At 43.8% G+C, this 26,471-nt stretch overlaps 1 protein-coding gene across 2 annotated transcripts in view; it reads left to right on the top strand.

Moving 5' to 3' along the window:
• Positions 1–283: 283 nt before the first annotated feature.
• Positions 284–26,471, top strand: part of FGL1 (fibrinogen like 1) — a 46,392-nt gene continuing 20,204 nt past the window's right edge. The window contains exons 1-5 of one of the 2 annotated variants that reach the window (XM_056559099.1): positions 284–437; positions 1,690–1,829; positions 4,121–4,174; positions 16,797–16,872; positions 25,071–25,251. In XM_056559099.1, the coding sequence (XP_056415074.1) occupies positions 4,152–4,174; positions 16,797–16,872; positions 25,071–25,251 (280 nt within the window). In that variant the 5' untranslated portion in view covers positions 284–437; positions 1,690–1,829; positions 4,121–4,151. The remainder of the gene's footprint in view (positions 438–1,689; positions 1,830–4,120; positions 4,175–16,796; positions 16,873–25,070; positions 25,252–26,471) is intronic. The other variant, XM_056559105.1, reaches the window with a different exon arrangement.

Genomic DNA, 26,471 nt, shown 5'->3' with positions numbered 1-26,471 from the left:
AATCTGCAACTTCCAATCCTGTGCATGAAATATATGCAGGATACTGTACGTGAGAATATATTCCCAATAGATAGTGAATAGACAGATTTGACAACAATATTTTCCAGAAGACAGCTGCCTGGAACACAGAAAATGATTCCATTCACTTCATGATCATGTTTCACAACACTAGGAGGCCCCAATTCTCAATAGTGTGTTAATAATTTTGGATACTGTTATTTCATCTGTCTTGAGGCTGCATGAGGCAAGTATTGCATAACAGGATGCCTGAGCCCTTACACTCTTCTTTATATCTCCATATTATGGGGTACAAGCAGATCAAATCTGTTTGTGTTATTTGTCCTAGGGAAGGGGCTAAGAGCAAGGATATAGTTTGGATACTGGACCACTGGATATGTAACTATATCAGAACATCTGACATGGCAGCATAACATCATGTAAGTCATATTAAATTACAATATTACTTTTAATAAGTTTTCAGTAACTTTTCTAACATCTTACAAACTTGATTTGACTTATGAAACTATTGAAGATAAAGTCATGAATATCACACACTTAGATGACTTGGTGTGTTCTAGTTTTGCAGGACAACATATTTAAGCAATGGCAAAGATCAAGGTTTCCCAACCAAGGTGCCCTTAGTTGTTGCAAAACTAAAACTCCCAGCATGCTGTCCGGGCATGCTTGGTGTTGTAGTTTTGCAACAGCTGGAGACACTCTGGTTGAGAAAGCCTTGTTACATGCCATTGCTTAAATATGTTGTCCTGCTGGGATTTGTAGTTATGCAACAGCTGGAGGCACCATGGATGGGAAAATGCTGGGAGTTGTAGTTATGCAACAGCTGGATGCACCCTGGTTGGGAAACACTGGCATAGACTATAGAGCTGACTATACAGACAATCATCATTTCATCACCATATGGTACGTTTTTGTCACGGTTATCTGTGTGTAATAGAAATATGTAGCAAGGGTAGTTTATCTTCGCATTGTAGTTACTGTGTGCACCAGAATTCTTTTACAGACTGTCACAAGTAAAAAGGATTATAGGGCATCCCTTTATTTAGTATGCATTTTGGACACTGTCAAGAAGAGAAGTTGTAAAATGCAGCTTTTCATTTATTTATTAACCATTAGACTGGACCTTTTTATAAATCTTATATGTAATATATGAAACTATATTAAATACAGTAACAATGCACAGTAACTGGGTTGCAATACCAGGTACAATCCATGGACCAGAGTAGTGATAGAAAAAAAACAGTCCCTTTATGGCAATCTAACACAAGAAAATCTCATTTTAAAACCTTGAGCCTAAGGGGGGCTTCTGTCCAATTTTTTGGTCCTGAGAAATCCACTGATCTCCATGTAAAAAATACAGGAATATTTCTGATATTTTAAAAGTATTAATGACTAAATGTGTGGAAATAAAGTAGAAATTTGCCGACATACACACAGTAACAAAAAAAAAAGTGGAGCTGTAGATAAATAAAAAGAGGTAAAGCAGTGGAGTACAGAATTAATCACTACAGAGCTTCCACATAATTTTGTAAATTGTATAAAAATTTTATTTAACAAATTTAATGCTTAAAGTCTTCATTTGGTATGTTTTATTTGATTACTTCTTCTTGTCACGTGTTTTGTACTGTTTTACTCACGTTATGCTTTTTATTGTATTCCCTGTAAATTTAGATAATCCGAAACATTCTTGGCCCCTGACTCATAGCAGAGCTGTGTTACACTGTTGCTTAACTGAACAGCACATTGTACAGAACTTGTACAGAAACCAATGCAAGTAACGAAGAAAAGAAACAGCAACGTCTGGTAAAAGGGTAAGCTATTTTCTGTCTTTATACGCAGCAATTGGCAGCGTTGCTATGTGCCTTTGTCATTGATGGACTAGTAATTGTCAACAGATCTTCTACTACTTGGTTCTAGTACTGGGGAAATGTCTTGGGGATGTGTAGGCTATCTTATGATAGTATTATGCTGGCTCTGTACTTATTTTAGTTACAATTTATTTAGGATTTAACAATATATGATACATAGTTAGTATAGTTACACAATACATCGAAGCCTAGTGTTCCAAACTATCACTTTCTTCTTGGGAAATTCAGTGATAATTAAAAAATATATTATTAGAAAGCTGTATGATACATATCTATGGGGTTCCCAAACCTCTTTTTTTTTGTATCTTTTTTTCCTTTTTAGCATTTCCATAAATTAATGTCTTAAAAAGTTGTCTCTTCTTGTCAACCTCTAAACAAAGATTAGTTGATGTTCAGCTGATTGCTATGGGTCCAGTAGCTGAAACTCTGGCAGCCAGCCATTTACGATGGGGAAAATGGTAAACAGAAGCATATATCACATGTAGCAGCCACTAGTGGAAAGATGTGGTATTACATGCCATACATGGTTGTCTAACTACCCCATATTCCCTTTAAATAAAAAAAGGCCATCTGTTCACTCACACTAAACCCAATACAATGGGTTATAGTGTGAGTGAACAGGAGACCGATGAGGGGTTAATGGGTTAAATACATACCTGCACTCCGGATTTTTGTCCCTCCAAAGATTGGCATCCATCTTCAGTGAATTGTGCGCTGGAGGTGGGCCCGCCGGCTTAATATGAATATTCATAGTTGTGGATCATGTGAGTGCTGTGCCGGCTGAGCCCTTTAATGTAACTTGGAATACCCTACTTCCTTTTTTTTTTAGAATGAAATGCCAGAGAGATACAGCCTGTGTCTTCCTGTATTTCTTTTTATAAGGCTGGTTTCACACAGCAGTATTTGGTTTAGTATTTTGCATCAGTATTTGTACCCAAATTACTGTAGCCAAAACCAAAAGTGGGTCCAAAACATGGACAATGTGCAAGTTTTTTTTCTGTAGGTTTCACTTCTGATTTTGGAAGAATATAGAAAAAACAGGAACAGAAAAGATGGCGCTATCTAAGTGCCGTTAAACCTTATAAAAAGTGTGTTAATTATTGCTGGTGGTGGTACTACTGCACATACAAATGCGGATAAAAGGCATAAGACGATGATTAAAAGTATGTGCAGGGATGCGGCAGGTGCTTGATGGTATCACACTCGCCTATTCGTGTTGCTCTTCAGGAACTACACTGTTAAGCGTGTCTGTAGAGTGCTGGTCACTCTTTTAATAATCCTGTGGCAGCCCAACATCCAAACCCGGTCATCTGCAATGGTGGTCTTGAGCTAAGGATAAGTTTCCTGGGGTTGGCAGCTTGTTCGTCTTCCAGGGTGAGAAAATTGGTTGCTTCTTTCGGCGCCTGAGGATTTTAGATCAATGCGATCGTGATGGCAATGATGAGAATATTTGGAGTTTCATTCAAACACTTCTTTATTAGCATAGAGCAGGTAAAACAATGCGTTTCGCGAGGGGACCCTCACTTTGTCAGGTTAACCTGATGAAGCGAGGGTTACCTCGCGAAACGTGTTGTTTTAACTGCTCTATGCAAATAAAGAAGTGTTTGAATGAAACTCCAAGCACTCTCATCATTGCCATTACGATTACATTGATCTAAAATCCTCAGACGCCACAACAAGCAACCAATTTTCTCACCCTGGAAGACGCACAAGCTGCCAATCCCAGGAAACTTATCCTTCACCTCTGATTTTAGCTTACAATTAATAATGCAAAATATTGAGCCAAATAATGCCATATATATATATTGATATATATATATATATATATATATATATATATATATATATATATATATATACAATACACCAAAGCGTCCTTTACTTTTTTTCTTTCAATAAATGTTCCAATCAAAGACCATTGATAGGGATCTAAATAATATTACCAGCTAGACAAGTTGTGTGCCTGTTGTAAATGTTAGCACAACTAGCAATTACATTTACATGTCATACCAGGGAACGTGATAATTTTTTATGAAAAACATCTGATCAAGATCCACAATAAAAAATAGTTTTATCCTTAGAAATGTGTAAAAAAAAAAATAAAAAAAAAATAAACAGTTCTATGAAATTCATCCAAGTAAAGGGAATCTTGGTCTTGACACAAGAATGTACCCACTTATCGAATCCCTGGCTGCGGTGGTATCCCTCCTAATGCTGTGATTGAAAACCAACAGCATCTAAGCAGCAAGATCCAGCACCGCCAGAATGGTGGCAGGGGATCGGAGAAGGTAAGTACAATTTTTATTTGTTTTAGCTTATTTTCTATATCTAAGCCTGATCATATTTACTTATACAAATGAATCTACCCCTTTAACTCATCAATAACCTCCTTGTAATGCTAGCAAATGCTGTAGTTTGGCTGCATTCTGTAGAATTAACAGGATTAAAATAATCTTGCCAAAAATAAATCAGTTAATAGAAAGCTCATGAAAAATAATGGAAAATGTGTATGGTAGTTGATCACTAATGAGGTGTTTTATACACATATTCCAACCACACAGTTCAACCAACCATAAAGCCAACAAGCGATCAGATGAACAAACCTCAAGCCTGTTTAAATCCTACAGTCAGTCCATCATCATTGCTCTCTTTGCTGTTTCCTCCTGCAGCCTTCATTTAAAAGCACTCCCTTTCCCATGAGCCCCAGGGGTACTATGTCTCTTTTATTTTAATTTCTGCTTTGCTTTCATTTCTAAATTTAGTTTGCTATACATTTTCAACTTCTTTGATGACTTCTTGTGCTGTTGTCTTTAGTCTTGTATTGTAAAATGTATTGTGATCTGATCTGGCTCATACTTAAAAAGGTACTCTGGCCCCAAGACAACTTATCCCCTATCCGAAGGATAGGGGATAAGATGTCTGATTGCAGGAGTCCCGCCGCCTCCCATAGACTTCCATTGAGGAAGCAGGGCGTGACGTCACACGGGGGTGGAGTCATGACATCACGATAATCCGTCCCCATGGTCGGGAGGCAAAAGTCTGAGAACCTCCAGCGCTTCCGGCAGTACTTACAGGTGGGTGCTGCATGCTAGATTGCGTGGGTCCCCAGCGGCAGGACCCCTGCAATCCAACATCTTATCCCCTATAGGGGGGGATAAGATAGGGGATAAGATGTCTTGGGGCTGGAGTACCCCTTTAAAGGATAACTCCAGGATCTAAAAACTTATCCCCTATCCGAAGGACAGTCTGACCGGGGGTCTGACTGCTGGGACCCCTCACGATCTCCCGTACGGGGCCCGGCAGTCCGCACAAAGGGTGCATGTCGACTACCGCACAAAGCGGCAGCTGACACTCTCCCTCAATACAAGGCAATGGGAGAGCCATAGTGCTACATTCGCAATCTCCGTCTCTGCCATAGCGCTGCATTGAGGGGGGTGTCTGCCGCCGCTTCGTGCAGTGGTCGACACGCCTCCTTTGTGCGCACTGCCGGGGCCCTGTACAGGAGATCGTGGGGTGTCCCAGCGGTCAGACCCCCTGCGATCTGAAACTTATCCCCTAGGAGATAGGTGATATTTTCAGATCCTGCAGTACTCCTTTAAATGTTCTTCTGGTTTTCAATCTCACATCCTCTATTACCTTGTAATACGGACTTCTCGTACTCTCTGTCTCCCACCTGCTGTAATGCCTTCTGAGAGCTATAACCTGTAGACTCCGTAGAGCTATAATTCATTCCGCTTTATGGCAGTTGACTTTAAATATGCAAAGTCCATTAGATGCATCTGCTTCTTCCCTAATGTCAAGTATAGGACTAAATTATTTATCAATTGGATTGGGCACCTGATCTAAAATGTTATCACCGTTCTGGAAATTCTGTCAAATTATCTGTCAAGTTATTTTTATGATAGTAACATTTGAACATTCTCATTTTTGAATATAAAATCTCAAAATCAAATGAGTAACTAGTTTTAATAAAATCAAATACATTCTGTAACTTGATCCATCATGAAACAGAGCAACTGTTATGTATTTCACTGAGTTTAAAGTCTTACCTCAGAGCATTTGTTAGCCACTTGAAAAACCAAGTGAATATAAACCAAAAATGTAACATGCTGTGGTCTAACAGTGACATCTGTGACTTGACTATTGCAAAATTAAGTTAAATTGGAATCATATGTGTTTGGAGAAAACCACACCCGTATGATTGAGCCCAGGTGCTGGATACAAGACCAACATAGCAACCATCTCTCAAGGGCGAGGGTGGAATGTCCAACGTATGCGACAAAGTTTACAAGACGTGATTTACAGAGCTGTAAAGAAGTATCTGCCTTTCCAAATGCCTCTTATTACTCATAATAATAATGGAAAGTTCCTTAATTTTAGATGTAACATTAAAATAAAGGGACCTGATTAAGCACAGTTTTTGTTTGTTTTAGTATTTCTGTATTATGTTATTGTATTTGTTTATTGTTATATTATCGTTATTATTTGTTTTTTACATATTTTTTTCAAATCTGTTTTTATTAAAAATTTTCAAACATAGTAATGACAGCTCTACAAAAAGGTGCCCTGCAAAACTCAGAAGGTAACAAATAGTTTCTTCCCAAAGATTAAACACATCCTAACAAAAGAGGCAAAGGTAGTGTGACAGATCCATCTGCTGGTTACCCTCTTGGCCCCAATTAGAACGTTGTGGTTAACCGCAGACACCTCTCCATTCCATTCGTACAGGTGGTCGTCGTTTGCTGACCACGAGGCGGCGGCCGTTTTTAGGACCTGAGGAAAAATCAGCAGTGTTCGGTACAAATCCTATGGAACTAAAAACGGACCCTTTATCTACCAAACACCGCTGGAAGCTGCCGCCCGCCTTCTATTTCATCCTTTATATGTTTCAATGTGTTTTCTTCTTGTGTTCTGGGATGGCGATTGTCTCTGTCCTGGGAGATAATTGGATTTCCTTGTCCTGGGAGATAATTGGATTTCTTTGTCTTGGGAGATAATTGGATTTCTTCCCAGTTGTCTGGGGGATAGAGAGGAGGGAGGTATGGGTAAAGTGGGAAGGACTTATGTTGAAGCCACTGAGATTGGCTACTGTCCACTATGTTTTACAGTCTTCCATCAGGTCCCCTAGGGGAGTGTCCACCTGGTGGAGACCTGCATAAATACCGGGCAGGTAGCCCCATTAAATTCATTCCTGTTTGACCCTCCAGACGGAGCTGGTCTCGTTTGTGTGGGGAATTACTATTGGGGCAGCGCTTTCGTTATTTCTAGCTATGGAAGGAGTTCGACTGATTTGCTGATCGGGAGCGGCCGTGTTCATATGCTTCGGTCGGGAGTTGGACGGTCGGCTGGAACCAACCTGCGTTCCTGGAGAAGGGGATCATTCCAAGCAGCGGCTTCCTCTACCTGTCGGGGAGTGTCGTAACAATTGGTGGCAAACGGCGGGACGAATCCCATCGCCCAGAAGGCCAGCTACACATCCCAGGATGGAAATGCAGTATGGAGAATTAAGGCGGGCTAACCATAAAGATATATTGGAACGCAGAGGACGATCAGCGAGTAATCTAATGAAAAGAGAGATTATTGCCATATTATTGGAAATGGATGCGGCACAGGGAATTGGGAGAGCTAATGTGCCTGGCATACTGGATTTAACACCCGAGGAGGTACAATTTAAACGGGCAGTCCCGATAAGGCTGGCAAACTTCGGCCCCAACCCTGCAGCAGATATTGTAGTGCAGGTGCAAGCAGCAGTAGCAGCACAGCAGGCGCCCCAGGGAAGAGGAGCCACAGCAGCAGAGGTACCCAATAACAATATTGGAAGGAGGAAGGTACCCTTTGCTTCATTAAAAAATGTTTTAAATCAGAAGGAGAGTGTTACGGTGTTCTTCTGTCTGCAGCGCCCTGGTCAGACCTGCTGATTGGGAGCGCTGCACTGTTACTGCCGGCGGGGATGCGATCCGCGTAGCGGGACGCGCCCGCCCGCGGGTCGCATCCCAATCGTCTCACCTGCCCCGTCCTTCTGCTGTTCTGTCCCGGCGCGCACGGCCCCGCTCTATAGGGCGCACGCGCGCCGGCTCTCTGAAATTTAAAGGGCCAGTGCACCATTAATTGGTGCCTAGCCCAATCAGTACCTACACCTGCGAAACATATAAAAACCCACTTCCCCTTCCTGTCCTTGCCGGATCTTGTTGCCTTAGTGCCCTGAGAAAGCGTTTTATGTATCCCAAGCCTGTGTATCCAGACCCTTGCCGTTGCCCCTGACTACGAAACATTGCTGCCTGCCCTGATCTTCTGCTACGTCCGACCTTGCTCTTGCCTTGTCCCTGTGTACCGCGCCTGTCTCAGCTGTCAGTGGGGTTGAGTCATTATCGGGTGGAATGACCTGGGGGTTACCTGCCGCTGCAAGTCCATCCCGCTTTGCGGGGGGCTCTGGTGAAAACCAGTAACCCCTTAGATTCCGTTCCCCTGGTACGGCCCACGCCATCACCTCACTGACACAGAGGATCCACCTCCAGTGTCCTCTCTGAATACCAGTCTGGATCCTGACAGAGAGATTGATGAGTTCCTGGCTGATTTTGAAAGGCAGTGTGCCTTACACCAGGTACCCGTAGAAGAATGGGTCACCATCCTCTCTGGAAAGTTATCCGGCCGGGCCAGTGAGGCGTTTCGGGCCATCCCAGAGGAGGAAATTACAAGTTACTGGGGAGTAAAGTATGCCCTTTTGGCCAGATACGCTGTAACCCCTGAGGCGTACCAGCGGCGATTCCCGGACACTAACAAACAAGCTGGCGATTCCTATGTGGAGTGGGCATGCAGACTACACCACACTGCAGCCCACTGGATGGCAGGGTGCCAAGCGGTAACTGGGGAAGAGGTGCTACAAGTGTTTTTGTTGGAGCACTGCTTTGATCGTTTACCTGCAGGAGTCCGAGAGTGGGTTAGGGACCGCAAACCCACTACCTTACCCGAAGCTGCTTGTCTGGCTGATGAGTACACAGATGCACGGAAGCTGGACCAGGCAACAACCAAGGTCCCTACCCGAGTGGAGTACAAACCAGCAGCACCTCCAACCTCTACTGTGTATCAACCCCCAGCGCAACACATCCCCACGATGCCACCAGCGAACAATTATGTTCAACCAGTCCGATTCAACGCCTGGGATTACTCCCAGCCTATCCGGTGCTTTGGGTGCAAACAATTGGGGCACAAGAGACCAGAGTGCCCGTTGAGCAATTCCAACCAAGCCCAGTCATGGAGAAGACCAGCCGGCGGAAATCAGCAGCCACCTCAATCCTCTGCTCACTGTCTTGAGCAGGAGGAAGTTTGGGGTTTACTACATGAGGCGGACCCAGTATAAGCAGCCCAGCAGGATAACCGTCAACAGCACAGGCAGACCGTTAAACTGAATGGCAAAATGGTCACTGGTCTGAGAGACACCGGAGCCACTACGACCCTGCTTCAAAAGAACCTGGTTTCGGAACACCAACATACTGGAAATACGGTAGCGGCGAGGGTAGCAGGAGGCGCCGTGTTCCGTCTACCTGTTGCCCATGTTCGTTTGGATTGGGTAGCGGGCTCTGGACATGTGAATGTGGGGGTCATCAAAGACTTACCTGCCGATGATTTGCTCGGGAATGACTTGGCCCCTTTGGTTACCGCTTATGCTCCAATGGGACCTGCGGATGTTAACCCAGTGACTACCCGTGCTGAGACCCGTGCTGCTGGAACCAGCTCACGTGCTGTTGAGACCCAGGTAAGACCCGATTCCCTGATTGACCTCCTGACGAAGTGGGGAGACCCACGAAACGACATCCGTTGAGGGTGCACGGTGTCCCTGGATTGGCTGTGGGAACATGCCTACTACAGGTAGTGTATGATGGATAATTATAATTCTTATACTTGACTTTGTATTGATGTATACACTGCCGTACCGATGTTAAGGGGGATACATATATTTTTGTGCAGTGTTCCTGTTACTTACCATCTATTGATAATCAGGACCAGGGTACCCGTGCCATTCTGGGGTATATGTTTTTTAGGGGTGGGGTCATCTGTCCTTCCGTTTGTTATTGTTAATTGTGGTTAGAACATTAATAAAGTTTATAAAATTTTTGCATGAATTTTGCATTATTGGTGGTTATTGTATGGTGACAATTGTAGGAGTAAGACCCGATTCCCCGACTGGTAACCTAGAACCGACCATTGTTAGCTGGGATTCCCCGGAGGAGTTTGGGAGGGAAACCCAAGCAGATCTGACGCAGATGGGGAGCGGTATGAGTGGGGCAGGGACAGGTTATATAGGATCCCTAAGCCTTCCCCAAAGAGTGTTGCCCCTCCGCCGAATCCACAGCTGGTAGTACCCGCAAAATACTGGAAGGAGATTCTGCGGATAGGGCATGATGTTCCGCTAGCTGGACATCTAGGATCCCGCCGCACAGCCTATAGGATCCTGCAGAACTTCTTTTGGCCAAATTTCAATCAGGCTGTTCGGACATATTTTAGTACGTGTGACACTTGTCAACGGGTAGGAAAGCGGGAGGACCACCCAAGAGCTAGGCTTATGTCTATGCCTATCATTGGGGAGCCCTTTGCCCGCATAACCATTGACATTGTAGGTCCACTGGCCAGGGCTAGTCCATCCGGTAAGAAATATATTATCACCGTGGTGGACTACGCCACCCGCTACCCAGAGGCAGTAGTGCTGTCTAATATAGAGGCAGAGACAGTTGCTGATGCCCTGGTTAGGATTTTTACCAGGGTTGGGTTCCCTAAGGAGATTCTCTCTGACCAGGGAACCCAATTTACCGCTGTGTTCACCCAACAACTCTGGAAGGTGTGCGGCATTAAACCACTGCTTAGCTCACCTTATCATCCACAGACTAACAGTCTCTGCGAGCGATTTAATGGCACCCTCAAACAGATGTTGAGGACCTTTTCCGACACTTGCAGAGACTGGGAGCGATTCCTGCCTCATCTGTTGTTTTCCTACAGAGAGGTGACCCAGGAATCTACTGGGTTCTCCCCCTTTGAGTTGCTATATGGGAGAAGGGTCTGCGGACCCCTAGATCTCATTAGAGGCAAATGGGAGGGGGAGTCAGAGCAAGAAGGGACCCCCATAGTGCTGTTTGTCCTGGAACTCCGGGACCGCATGGAGAAACTGTCTCTGATGGTAAGAGAAAATCTCCAGTTGGCCCAGGGGAGACAGAAGAGGTGGTACGATAAGGGTGCCCGACAGCGAGTCTTTCAGGTTGGGCAGAAAGTGCGAGTGCTCAAACCTGTGAAGGCGAAGAAGATGCAAGCATCTTGGCAGGGCCCGTATACGGTGTTAGCTCAGGTATGTGATACTACCTACCTTATAGCCAGCTGTTCAGATGAGGGGATCCAGCGATCCTTTCATGTGAACATGCTGAAGGAGTATCAGGAGAGACTGGAGCATATCGCTGCAATATGTGCCCCTGCTGCAGACGATACACAGAGTTTACCCTTACCCGATTTGTTAGAGAGGGACTCCCAGACTGACCTTACCAGCCTTGTACAGCTAGGTCACCGATTGTGTCCCACAGAGAAGGGACAGGCAAGACAGCTTCTGTGGGAGAAGCAGGTGACGTTCTCCCAAGAGCCCAGCTACACTACCCTAGCTGTACATAAGGTAGAGACCCCTGGACAGAACTCTCTGCGACAACCCCATTACCGTATCCCTTAAGCAGTCCGAGAAGGAATGCGGAAGGAGATACAGGAGATGACCCAGCTTGGGGTCATCAAACCCTCTGATAGCCCGTGGGCTTCGCCTGTAGTCCTGGTGCCTAAGAAGGATGGGACCACCCACTTCTGTGTGGACTACAGGCGACTCAACAAGCGGACCACCACTGACGCCTACCCGATACCCCGGGTAGATGAATTATTAGACCGCATTGCCAGGGGGCGCTATCTTACCACCATAGACCTGTGTAAAGGCTACTGGCAGATTCCCCTGGCCAAGGATGCTATCCCCAAGTCAGCCTTCGTCACCCCATTTGGCTGGTACCAATTCAAGGTCATGCCATTTGAGAGAATGAAGAATGAAGAATGCCCCGGCTACCTTCCAGCGCATGGTGCATAGAGTTCTCGATGGATTCCAGGAATTTGCTTGTGCATACCTGGATGACATTGCGATCTACAGTGGGTCCTGGGAGGAACACCTGGTGCATGTAGGGGTAGTCCTGGACAAAATTCAGGCCGCTGGCCTGACATTGAAGCCAGAAAAGTGCCATTTAGCTGGCTGAAGTGCAATACCTGGGTCACAGAGTGGGGTGTGGGAGCCAGAGACCCGAGCCAGCCAAGATAGAGGCAGTAGCTAACTGGCCCACACCTATCACTAAGACCCAGGTACTAGCCTTCCTAGGGACAGCAGGGTACTATAGACGCTTTGTCCCCGACTACAGCACTATTGCTAAACCCCTGACTGACCCGACCAAGGAAAATCTCCCTAAGCAGGTCATGTGGTCTCCAGCTTGTGAAGCTGCGTTTCAAGCCCTTAAACAAGCTCTTGTGAATGCCCCTGTCCTGGCTGCCCCAGTCCCTAACAAACAGTTTCTCGTCCACACAGATGCTTCCATGTTTGGACTGGGGGCTGTGCTGAGCCAGGTTGGGGAAGATGGGGGAGAACACCCTGTCGCATATCTCAGTAGAAAGCTGTTACCCCGAGAAGTGAGTTATGTGGCAGTAGAGAAGGAATGCTTGGCCCTGGTGTGGGCATTGAAAAAGTTAAGCCCTTATTTGTATGGACAGGAATTTTCCCTTGTGACGGACCACAATCCCCTAGTCTGGCTTAACCGGGTTTCAGGAGACAACGGAAGACTGCTGCGGTGGAGTTTGGCCTTACAACCATTTAACTTCACCATTAGCTACCGACCCGGTAAGCAGAACGGGAATGCAGATGGATTGTCTCGGCAAACCGACGTTCTTACCACCTCCTAGTCCGGTCATCCCCAAGTTGACCCGCCAAAAGGGTCAAGCCGGGTCTGTCGGAGTGTCCCACAAGGGGGGAGCTGTGTGACGGATCCATCTGCTGGTTACCCTCTTGGCCCCAATTAGAACGTTGTGGTTAACCGCAAACACCTCTCCATTCCATTCGTACGGGTGGTCGTCGTTCGCCGACCACGAGGCAGCGGCCGTTTTTGGGACCCGAGGAAAAATCACCAGTGTTCGGTACAAATCCTATGGAACTAAAAACGGACCCTTTATCTACCAAACACCGCTGGAAGCTGCCGCCTGCCTTCTATTTCATCCTTTATATGTTTCAATGTGTTTTCTTGTTGTGTTCTGGGATGGCTATTGTCTCTGTCCTGGGAGATAATTGGATTTCTTCGTCCTGGGAGATAATTGGACTTCTTCGTCCTGGGAGATAATTGGATTTCTTCCCAGTTTTCTGGGGGATAGAGAGGAGGGAGGTATGGGTAAAGTGGGAAGGGCTTATGTTGAAGCCACTGCAATTGGCTACTGTCAACTATGTTTTACAGTCTTACATCAGATCCCCTAGGGGAGTGTCCACCTGGTGGAGACCTGCATAAATACCGGGCAGGTAGCCCCATTAAATTCATTCCTATTTGACCCTCAAGACGGAGCTGGTCTCGTTTGTGTGGGGAATTTCTATTGGGACAGTGCTTTCGTTATTTCTAGCTATGGAAGGAGTTCGACTGATTTGCTGAGCAGCCGCATTTGTATCCTCCGGTCGGGAGTTGGATGGTCGGCTGGAACCAACCTGCGTTCCTGGAGAAGGGGATCATTCCAAGCGGCGGCTTCCTCTAACTGTCGGGGAGTGTCGTAACAGGTAGTAAAGTTAAAGAACAGAAATGTGAAGGTCTGCATCTTTTTTTTGGAGTGGATTTATGTAACCAGTTTTTGGTTAAAATTTTTTAATTTTTTTTTTAATTATAACTGGTTTTTAGCTTTGGAATTTTATGACGACCATATTTGAAATTTTTTTAAACAAAATATAAACATTTATAACATAAATATAAAGAAATACGATAGCATTCTTATTCAAAATGTGCTCAAAAAGTGGAGTACATGACGTGTGCCAGATTTATTTAGTGTTTCAGACACTTTTGTTCCTTACTAGACAGTTTTGAAAGGGTTTATGTAAGAGGATGCGACTAAGGTAAAACAAGCAAGAGATGACATAGGAAAAGAAGCATCTAAGTTATCTAGAAAAATTAGCCAAGTGTGTCAGACCTGCTCCCCTGTCATAACTTTGGCACAACTTGGCACAACTTTGGCGAGTGTCCTCTAGGGTTCCTCGGGAATATAGATGCAGTGATAGCGCCTGAGATTGCTTGTTAGGAGATAGGGCTTTTACTGCAGGAATAAATCTCCAACCAAGTGACTTTAATACTTGAATTCAAAGGAAAACGGTCACTCGTTCACCCACACTAAACCTAATACACCGGGTTATAATGTGGGCGAACAGGAGACTGATGCGAGCTCTCTGACTAATATACATACCTGCATCAGGCGCTCAGTCCCTCTGAAGAACCTCTTCTTTCTGCACTGAATTGCATGTCGGATTCCAGTCAGCGGGCCATCTCCAGCGCGCTATTCAGCGCAGAAAGAAGAGGATCTTCAGAGGGATCAGACGCCGGACTGCAGGTATGTATATTAGTCAGAGAGTCTGCATCGGTTTCCTGTTCACCCGCACTATAACTCGGTGTAATGCGTTTAGCGTGGGTGAACGGGTAACCGTTTTCCTTTCAAATACTTTTTTTTATTTGTGATGTAGAAGTTTGATACCGTCTTTCGCGAGGCGGCCCTCACTTTGTCAGGTCATGTTGCAATGACTTGACTACGGCAGGCACAAATTGCACCAGATTTTTTGCTTATACAGTCCTATTTATGTCCTCCACTGTGTCTGAAAACTATATAGCAAGAATTGTTTTTCTTTGTGTATTTCAAGGAATATTTTACTTATTTTACTCTGAGTTAAACAGATTTGTAAATTACTTCTATTAAAAAATATTAATCCTACCAGTACTCATCAGCTGTTGAAGATGAGCTGTTCTTTTCTGTCTGACAACAGTGCTCTCTGCTGACACCTCTGTCTGTCTCAGGAACTGTCCAGATCAGGAGAGGTTTGCTATGGGCTACTCTGTGCAGTTCCTGAGACAGACAGAGGTGCCAGCAGAGAGCACCGTTGTCAGACAGAAAAGAACAACTCAACTTCAGTACTGGTAGGGATAGGATTTTTTAACCCCTTAATGACGCAGCTCATTTTCACCTTAAGGACGGAGCCATTTTTTGTAATTCTGACCATTTTTTGCTTTTACCGATTATTCTGATTCTGAGATAGTTTTTTCGTGACATATTCTACTTTATTTTAGTGGTAAATTTTCCTCATTACTTGCATCCTTTCTTGGTGAAAAATCCCCAAATTTCATGAAATTTTTTTAAATTTAGCAATTTTTTAACTTTGTAACTTTGAAACTCTCTGCTTGAAGGAATATGGATATTCCAAAAATTTTTTATATTGATTCACAAATACAATATGTCTACTTTATGTTGGCATCATAAAATAGACATATTTTTACTTCTTGAAAAAATTTGAGGGCTTCAAAGTATAGCAGCAGTTTTCAACATTTTTATGAAAATTGAAAAATCTGAAGGGACAGATGTTACAGAACTAAAACTCCCAGCATGCCTGGGCAGTCTAGGCATTCTGAGAGTTGTAGTTTTGCAACATCTGGAGGGCTACCATTTGGGCACCACTGTAATAGTGGTCTCCAAACTGTGACCCTCCAGATGTTGCAAAACTTCAACTCCCAGCATGCCCAGACAGCCTTTGGCTGTCTGGGCCTGCTGGGAGTTGCAGTTTGGCTTCCACTAGGAAGGCAGCAGTAAAGATCGCTTTACTGCCACCTCCCTTCATGCTCCACGCCGTCGCCTCCCTACCTGCGCCGCTGATCTCCGCTGATGTCACCGACGATCGGCGTTCCCCACGGCATCTTCTCCACAGGTACCGGCCGCCATCTTCTCCCCCCGTTCTGCCCGACATCCAGGGGCGGGCAGTGCGGGGGGTTTCCATGACAACCCCCAGTCTTCAACTGCCATTTGTCAGTACACAGTGCTGACTAATGGCAGGGGATAGGAGGAGTTTTCAGCACTGCAACCTCTCTCCTATCCCTTAGGATGATCGGAGCTGTCACTGACAGCTCCGATCATCCCTATTTTCTTGGCGATCGGGTCACCAGAGACCCGATCAACCCGGAATAGTAGAAAATCACATGTCTGAATTGACATGTGATTTTCTCCGATCGCCACACGGGGGGGGGGGGGGGGTCTCAGTACCCCCCTCGGCGATGTGCCGGAATGCCTGCTGAATGATTTCAGCAGGCATCCTGGTCCGGTCACCAACCGGCTAGCAGCGGGGACCGGAATTCCCACAGGCGTATCCATACGCCCTACATCCTTAAGGATTCGGGATGCAGGTAATTTACAAATCTGTGTAACTTTCTGGAGCCAGTTGATATGAAAAAAAGTTTTCTTAACTTAAAGGAGTACTTTATTTTTTTTTTTTTAAATCAACTGGTGCCAGAAAGTTAAACAGATTTGTAAATTACTTCTATTAAAAAATCTTAATCCTTCCTGTACTTATTAGCTGCTGAATACTACAGCGGAAATTATTTGATTATTATACCAGTTGATAAAAAAAAAAAAAAAATGTTTTTCACCGGAGTACCCCTTTAACTTTGCAGCAGGAACCTGGACATAATGATATGACCCACTATATTCAGCACAACATAACTTGTACATTTTTCTATCTTTAATGCCTTTGGTTAGATGGATTCTAGTTTTTTAAGATGATTGCTCAAATAATTTACCACTTTATCTAAATCTCACATTACTGATCTCCTGAGAATTGCTCTGTTATTTTTCTAGATTTGTCACAATGGAGGATTCCCGTTTCCCTTATAATGTTGTATTCATCATCACACTCCTTATTTGTCCAGCAATGGTAAGTTGGAGGTTATAATTATATTGAGAAAACAATGTTGATGCCTGAAACTGGTGGGCAACATGACTGGGGGCCATTTTGTCTAACTTTTCAGTGCCTGTAGTTCCTGGGCCCCAGTGCAAAATCTGAGACCCCCACTGATCTCTAGATATAGCAAGGACAAGGATATGGCTGTGCACTTTACTCCCTGGCTAGCTGCCCCTGCCTCCTTCACGGAGATAGGCTCCATTTTAAGTTTATTGAACCAGTCTACTGGTACAAACAGATTGGACAGCTAGATACGCTTCTCCAGGCTATATTTAGAGATCAATGGGGTCTTAGCACTGACACCTCACCAATCATCTCTGTGTGACAAGTAAAATGTTTTTATAAATATCAGTAGTGATTTAAACATCAGCCTGCCAATGGGAAAATATATGCCAAAAGTGCATTGATCCAGTATATTAAAGGGGTAATCCACCATAAATTATGAGGTCACTTTCCTCCCTCCCACACATCACCCACCCCACCCATTGAAACATACCTATGATCCCTTCAATGCAATACACCAGTGTTTCCTAATCAGGGTGCCTACAGCTGTTGCAAAATGAACTCTCTCCCACCCAGCGGTAGCTCCACCCATTGAAGCAAGACAGGCTCCCTCTGATCACCTGACTAGTGATGTCAGGTCTCGATGCATTGTACTGAGTAATTTTGTATGCTGTTAAAAATAAATATTGGGGCGATAATCACATAATTTTGAGACCACTGTCACACACAGGTACAGACACTATATTATGAACTACACTAACTTTACAGCCGCTGTAGCATAGTCAAATAAAAAAAGATCCCGGAATACCCCTTTAAGTAAATTTACATTGGTTTCATGAAGGATCACCTGACTTTGTCGTACAGTATGTAAAATGCATTGTACTGTTGCTTAAATCATACTTTTAATAAGTTACCAGGTGATGGCATATTGTATCACAGAGTTAAACCCATGCATTAAAGGGTGCCTCTCATCAAATAAACTTTTGATATATTTTAAATTAATGAATCTTGAATAACTTTCCAATAGCATGTTAATGAAAAATATGCTTCCTTCTATTGTATTTTTCCCGATCAGTCCTGTCAGCAAGCATTTCTGACTCATGCTGGAGTCCCAAACACTCAGAGCTGCCAGCCTGCTTTGTTCACAGCCAAACAGGCTGTGAACAAAGCAGGCTGACAGCTCTGAGTGTTCTCTTTTGTGAACAAAGCAGACTGGCAGCTCGTAGTTTTTAGGACTCCAGCATGAGTCTGAAATGCTTGCTGCCAGGACTGGTAGGGAGACCCCTAGTGGTCATTTCTTCAAAGTGGAAAATTAAATAGAAAGAAGCATATTTTTTAATAACATGCAATTGTAAAGTTATTCTGCATACATTAATCTATAATATATCAAAAGTTTTTTTGATGAGAGGTACCCTTTAACATTAAAATATATTTATACACTTTCTACTCTCTGCTAACATGTGGAAAGCATTTTGGTAGCTAACTTCCTGGAATTCACCAGAATCCTCTAGAAATATCTAGTAAATACAGTATTTGGGGTAATTCTTCTTAGCTCCTTATATAAGACGAGCTTTCCTGGGCAACATTGATTCTAGGCCAAATGATCTTTCTCGCATAGGTGTTGCTGTTGTTCGGAATTTGAGCATAGTAGATAAAGCTTATTAGGATCACATGTACCAAAACAGGCTTACTTTCCAGTGGACTACAAATATCCTGCATAAGGTCATTACCCTGACCTGAAGAACCTATGTTTTACACCTGTCTACTGAACTTACCAAGTGACTGAGGGGGCCCTTAGCAATCTGGCAATCTGTGCCTTTGTGCACTTTTTGTCAGGCCAGATGGACGTGTCCTGTTAGGAACAACCCTACATAGTTTTTACAAAGTCTTTAGGGGATCTACCATCTCAGGAAATGCTGTGAACATTTACACTCCACATGGGTTAACTCTTTTAGTACCAACTACTATTTGCCATCATCTACTTCAGATACTATTATTACTGGTCAAGATACATGCCTGGAAAACTTTCAGTAAAAGTTACCTGTTATGTTGCACTACTCTGTCAGTCCTGGTGTGTTGGTTTGTACTGCACACATAACACCAAGGACCTTCTACATACCACTGTCCAGAACACTGCACACTAATTTCCTCCCCCACATCTCTTACAGCAAATAGAAAAACTTTCACGAATCAAAACTTTTTATTTCAACAGCGTACATAACAATTCTCAGAGTTTTTGGCTTTATACCATGAGAACATCTGCTATGTGTTTCTAAAAATGTCTGGATTTAGGTAGCTTCTTTAAAAAAAAAAAGTAAATATTTTAGTACAGTCTGTTTTTAATCTTGAGTAGTATAAATCACTGTGTTTACTTCAAAATGTTTAGGAGACATTTCTTTTATCTAGTCAGTACTGGTATGCTTAAATCTGTATGACAAAGAGGACAATCAATGGCGGGTAGAGCTGGCACCCCAGCATATTATAATGCAACAATGTCTGGATTGTCTCTTGTATAACAGGATATAAGACGATTGCTAATATTATGTACATGGTTAAAGGCCACTTTTACACAGTAGTATTGGTCTGGTCTGGATTTGTTAGCCAAATCCAGGAATGGTTTCAAAGCACAAAAGAGGGGGAGATCTCTCCTACGTAGGCGTATTAGATTGATGAATGATGTGGGATTAAACATCTGGGATCTGACCCTAGTATTTGCAACTGGATGTCTTTAAATACAACTGGCAGCTGCCACTAATAGTGCTGGTAAACCTCCTGTGCCCATACCATCCACTTTACCATTGCATCTTGTTAATATCAGAACACCGCAGTTAGAAAGTAATGGGATGTCATTTTGCGGGAAAGGGTTATTTCAGTAAACTCCAGATTTATTGGCACACTCCATAGCTAATGCCTTCAGGAATTCCTTCAGTAGGCTTTAAAGGCATATTCCAAACTTGCAAAGCTATCCACAGGGTAGAGATGGGAAGCTAAATGATGGAGGTCCAATGACTGAGACCCCTGCCGATGCCGAGCTTGGAGGAAAACTGACCCCAAATGAATGGAACACATTGGCCCTCATGTACTAAGAGTTTTTTTGTGGGTTTTAATTCCCTACAATTTATTTTCCACGGTATTTACTAAGGTTTCCCTACAGTTTCCACTTTCCCTACATTTTGCTTTTTTTACACATGCTCTGATCTGTATGGTTTTCCTCAGCTCAAATCCACCACATTTTATGTGGAAACTTTAGTAAATATGTTGGTTTTTGTGAAAATGTCAGGAACACGCCCCCTTTTCCCGACAGCCACGCCCCTTTTTCGGGTTTTCTTAGCAAAATGGAGAGTTAGTCAGGTTTTTTCCAATTCTGGCGCAAACTCTGGCGCAGACAGAATTTCTGGTGCAATGCGACAGAATCTGGTGCACAACCCAACAAAACATGTTGGGTTTTCAATAGTAAATGAGGGCCATTGCGTGTGGGGGGCCAGTACTTCATCTATACTCTAGGGCTTTTGAATATTAGAAGATAACATTGAATTCCATTTAAGCAGATTCTGCATAAGCCAAAACGCTATGTTTTAGATTTTATATTATATGATATCTTCAAATACATTTTAAAATATATAACCTTGAGGACTGGAATTCAGTTTTATCTTCTGTTTATCAAACACTCCTGGGGTATTCGAGTTAATTTTCCAGTAACCTTGGTTAAATATAGGAGAAGTGAGCTGCACCCAATCCTGATTTGAATCTCGGCTTTTGATTATTGCAGAGTTCCGGTTGTTGAATTGGGGGTAACTTTTCAAGTTGGGAATACCCCTTTAACCCCTTAAGGACTCAGCCCATTTTGGCCTTAAGGACTCAGACAATTTAATTTTTACGTTTTCATTTTTTCCTCCTCGCCTTCTAAAAATCATAACTCTTTTATATTTTCATCCACAGACTAGTATGAGGGCTTGTTTTTTGCACGACCAGTTGTCCTTTGTGATGACATCACTCATTATATCATAAAATGTATGGCGCAACCAAAAAACACTATTTTTGTGGGGAAATTAAAACGAAAAACGCAATTTTGCTAATTTTGGAAGGCTTTGTTTTCACGCCGTACAATTTATGGTAAAAATGACGTGTGTTCTTTATTCTTAGGGTCAATACGATTAAAATGATACCCATTATTATATACTTTTATATTATTGTTGCGCTTTAAAAAAATCACAAACTTTTTAACCAAATTAGTACGTTTATAATCCCTTTATTTTGATGACCTCTAACTTTTTTATTTTTCCGTATAAGTGGCGGTATGGGGGCTCATTTTTTGCGCCATGATCTGTACTATTTTTTGATACCACATTTGCATATAAAAAACTTTTAATACACTTTTTATAATTTTTTTTTAATAAAATGTATTAAAAAAAGTAGGAATTTCGGACTTTTTTTTATTTTTTTCGTTCACGCCGTTCACCGTACGGGATCATTAACATTTTATTTTAATAGTTCGGACATTTACGCACGTGGCGATACCAAATATGTCTATAAAAAAATTTTTTTACGCTTTTTGGGGGTAAAATAGGAAAAAACGGACGTTTTACTTTTTTATTGGGGGAGGGGATTTTTCACTTTTTTTTTACTTTTACTTTTACATTTTTTAACATTTTTTTTTACACTTGAATAGTCCCCATAGGGGACTATTCATAGCAATACCATGATTGCTAATACTGATCTGTTCTATGTATAGGACATAGAACAGATCAGTATTATCGGTCATCTCCTGCTCTGGTCTGCTCGATCACAGACCAGAGCAGGAGACGCCGGGAGCCGCACGGAGGAAGGAGAGGGGACCTCCGTGCGGCGTTATGAATGATCGGATCCCCGCAGCAGCGCTGCGGGCGATCCGATCGTTCATTTAAATCGCGAACTCCCGCAGATGCCGGGATCTGTATTGATCCCGGCACCTGAGGGGTTAATGGCGGACGCCCGCGAGATCGCGGGCGTCGGCCATTGCCGGCGGGTCCCTGGCTGCGATCAGCAGCCGGGATCAGCCGCGCATGACACGGGCATCGCTCCGATGCCCGCGGTTATGCTTAGGACGTAAATGTACGTCCTGGTGCGTTAAGTACCACCTCACCAGGACGTACATTTACGTCCTGCGTCCTTAAGGGGTTAAAGCACACCTGTGAGCAGGATTTCAGGTATAACATAAGGGCACCACTGTACAGGGCCATGGACCCTTAATCCATGCATACCTCTTATTAGTTAATTGACCCCTTCAGTGCCAAGATATCAGATATGCAAACAAGGCTTTGGAGCCCATTGGGTGTTCCCCAAGGCTGCTAGATTACAGGGGAGAGGTGGGGATTGCAGATAGAAAAGGGAGAGAGGAGTTTATACAGAGAACCAGGCAAGGCGGGGTGAATACTCTAGGTAGGTGGGGTGGGGATTAATTGTGATGTGTATATAAATCCATGTGTAGTTATGTGTGTGTATATACTCATCTGGTGGAGCTTTGGCTATTGGCATATGTGGGATGGTGGCGATGGGGAAGAGGTGACCCAAGTTTAGGAACAGCCCAGGGCCTGTAAAAAGAGATCTGCAGCCATAGACATTCATCCCCTATCCACAGGATAGGAGAGAAGTGTCTGATTGTGGGGGGTCTGAACGCTGGGACCCCCCCACGATCTTCCGTTCGGGGCCCCAGTTCTCCTGTGCAGGAGGCATGTCGGCCACAGCATGATGCCTCAGCCGCCATGCCCTCTCCATATCAGAGAGGCGGAGATGCAGAGTACGTGCATTCCTGTAGAGCAGTTTGGAGGGGGCGTGTCGTCGACACACGCATTAGCCACGCAGAGCCGCGGTAATGCTGGGTCCCCATACGGGAGATCGCAGGGGGTCCAACTGCCGGGACTGCTACCCTGAGCTACTGCAGTGGGATTTTTAGGACGTCTAGACGCGGCAATCAACATTGATTGCGGCATCTAAAGAGTTAATACCAGACATCGGCCCAATCAGTGACGTCTAGCATTAGCCACGGATCCCGGCTGCTCAGCTCCTGAGCACGCTTCATAGAATGGGAGTTGGCACAGGGCGTACATTTAAGCCCTGCATCCATAAGATGTTAAATGGGTTGTCCAGCAAAAGAAAAGACTTGCGTATGGCTTAGGGATGTCCCGACACCAATACTGGTATCAGGAACAATACTGGACATTTGCATGACTACTTGTGCTCATTGCAAATGTCCCTGATACCTGCCAGCAGGACTCCCACCAGCAGGTATCACGGAGGTGCGGTACGCTGCCTGCACTCCCCTCACGGATCAACTCCTAGAGGATGTAGGGCGTAAATTTACGTCCTGTACCCACTCCCATGCTACGCAGCATGCTCAGCAGCTGAGCGCCGCCATAGCCGGGACCTGCATTAACCTTTTAGACGCCGCGATCAAAGTTGATTGCGGCATCTAAAAATCCTGAGATTAACTGCCGGTTAGCTCAGGGATGCAGATTGGGATCACCACAGTGAAATTGCGGTGTCCTGATGAGCTGAGAGGACGGCCGGAGGTCCCTTACCAAGCTTCGTGTCATCCGATTGTCGCTCCTTTACTTTACTACTGTTATCTTTGGCAGGCAGTAGTAAAGGAGCTCCAATAACACTGATTAAAGCTATGCTATAGCATATCATTGATCAGTGTATGCAATCTACAGACTGCAAGTAATAGACCCCTATGGGGACTAAAAAATTGTGAAAAAAATGTGTAATCAATAATTAATATATAATATATATATATATACATGCCTTTCTCTTATAAAAACTTAAAAAAAACACTCTTTTTTCCCATAATTTTCTATTTTTTTTAAATCCTATCACGTGACATTGTAAAAGTATCGGTAATTGATATCGGCGAGTACTTAAAAAACAAAAAGAATCGGTAATCGTACTTGGTCTTAAAAAAATTGCATCGGTACATCCCTAGTATGGTGTAAACATAATTAGGCAACTTGGTATTATAATGTTATTAGCCAAGGTGCAAAGATCTTCCATATCATCTGCACTGTCTCCCTTGTAAGCCTTGTAAGCTGCAAAATTACGTCACAGGCTCTCAAGGCAGAGCTCCTGCCCCTCCTCCCCCTTCCCTTCAGTCAGCACACCAGACCAGTGATGTGAAAAGGGAGAGCTGGTATTACTCATAAGATGTATGAGTCATTAGATAAGGCAGCAGTGACCCCGTTCTGACAGAAACTACTGTGACTGAAAAATGGCTTCCTACTGCCTTATCTAATGATTTATGAAGCTAATGAGCAGTAATACCACATATTCATATGGCTTTTCTTGTACCGTGCAGAAAGGAGGGAGGAGAAATCGAGCAGACTGCTTTTAAAGGCTGTGACAGCTTACACGGGAGATAGCACAGCTTATCAGGAAGATCTCTGTACTGTCGCTAAAAACAAAAAGTTGTTGTTGTTTTTCTCCAGACAACCACTTTATTCTCTAGCATGAAAAGCATGTAAATGAGATTTGTATAATCTTGCTTGTTAACTACAAACGTTACATGTACAAATCTGCAGCCTTTCCATCCCACTTGAGTTTACTTTTAGGAAAGGCTTCTTTCATGGAACTCTTCCAAAAAGCTTCAAGTCACGGAGGTGACAGTAGGTTAAAATTGACTTAAATGCCAAGATTGATGTAAAATGTGCAGTTCTAAATCTGTTATCTTTGAGTTTATCTCTGCCTATTTTACCATTCTCCAATCCTTGATGTATATGGCAACATATGCTTATACAGTCTCTTCCTGGCATTTTTCAACCATTCCATTCATTAATTGTAATTATAGCTGACTACTGATTTTTTATAACTATTTTCAATTATGTGACGCTCCAAAACCTTCTGTCTTTTAACAATGAAGCTTCTGGAGAGCAATTCAATGGTAGATTTTCCATTTTTTTGCCCACAACTCTTTGGTTTTATTTCAAACAGCTGCAGACACTTTTCTACATTGTCAGCCCAAGGCTGTAAATTGCTGCATCATGTATTGCCTACTTAAAACTCACTTACATAATGTCAAACTAGTCATACAATGCTTTACCTCCTACCCAAGTTATCAATATTGAACTACTAGTTATATTTTTCATTTTACTTATTATCTAAACATATGTACATTGCGGACCTTTCTGTCATTTAAGGCCTTGGAAGAATGTCTTCAAGAACAGCTGAGACTGAAGGCCCAAGTGAGACTTCTTGAGCACCAAACAAAACTACAACAAATAAAAATTGAGAATCTCTTGCAAGAGAAGGAGCTTCAGTACATGGACCGAGGAGATGAGATGGCAGTCATTGACTTAGGAGAGAAAAGAACATATGCAGGTCAGTTGTTTATTATACAATGCATTCAGAACATTTTGTGATCCATTCCCTTTTTTCACATTTTGGTATGTTGGGGATATGAGCTAAAATTAAAAAAAATTAAGCTTCCCCATCATTCTGCACTCATCTCCATTCTGCATTTTGACAAAGTAAAACCAAAATGTTACATCTTTGCTTATTTAAAGAAAATGAAAAACTAAAATATTGCATTGACATAAGTATTCAGACCCTGTACTCAATACTTAGTTGAAGCACCATTGGCAGAGATTACAGCCTACCGTCTTCTTGGGTATGATGATGCCACAAGGTTTGAATTTGTGGATTTTGGAAATTCTTCTTTGTAGAGCCTCTCAAGCTCTGTCAGGATGGTTGGGGACTGTCAGTGGAAGCCATTTTAGGTCTCTCTAGAAATGTTTGATTGGGTTCAAGTAAGAGCTCAGACTGGGCCACTCAAGGACATTCACAGAGCTGTCCCTAAGCCATTTCTGTTTTGTCTTTGCTTTGTTCTTATGGTCATTGTCTTATTGGATGGTGAATTTTTAGTTCAGCTTGAGGTTCAGAGCATTATGGATCAGGTTTTTATTGATAATTGTCAGGATCCAGAGTGGTATGTGGGTAGGCACAGGTAGTGGATCCTCTATTTCAGTGAGGTGATGGCGTGGGCCGTACCAGGGGAACGGAATCTAAGGGGTTACTGGTTCTCACCAGAGCCCGCCGCAAAGCGGGATGGCCTTGCAGCAACAGATAACCCCCAGGTCGTTCCACCCGATAACGACTCAACCTCACTGACTGCTTAGTCAGGCGCGGTACAGAAGGACTAGGCAAAAGGCAAGGTCAGACGTAGCAGAAGGTCAGGGCAGGCAGCAACGGTTCGTAGTCAAGGGCAACGGTCTGGAAACACAGGCAAAGGACACACAGGAACGCTTTCCCTGGCACAAGGCAACACGATCCGGCAGGGACAGGAAGGGGAAGTGGGTTTTTATAGTGTTGGGAGTGCTTGGAACTAATTGGGCCAGGGCCTTTAAATCTGAGAGACCCGGCGCGCGCGCGCCCTAGAGAGAAGGGCCGCGCGTGCCGGGACTGAGCAGGAAGACGGGGCAGGTGAGAGACATGGGGCGCGATCCGAGAGCGGGCACGTCCCGTGCCTCGTATCGCGTCCCCTCCGGTGACACGGGAGCAGCGCTCGCAGTCAGTGGTGCCGACCGGAGCGCTGCATGTAG

Source organism: Hyla sarda, chromosome 1, assembly GCF_029499605.1.
Source record: "Hyla sarda isolate aHylSar1 chromosome 1, aHylSar1.hap1, whole genome shotgun sequence".
Classification (NCBI taxonomy): Eukaryota; Metazoa; Chordata; class Amphibia; order Anura; family Hylidae; genus Hyla; species Hyla sarda.
Note: the sequence above shows the minus strand (reverse complement) of the source record. Positions and strands in the feature narration are given on the sequence as shown.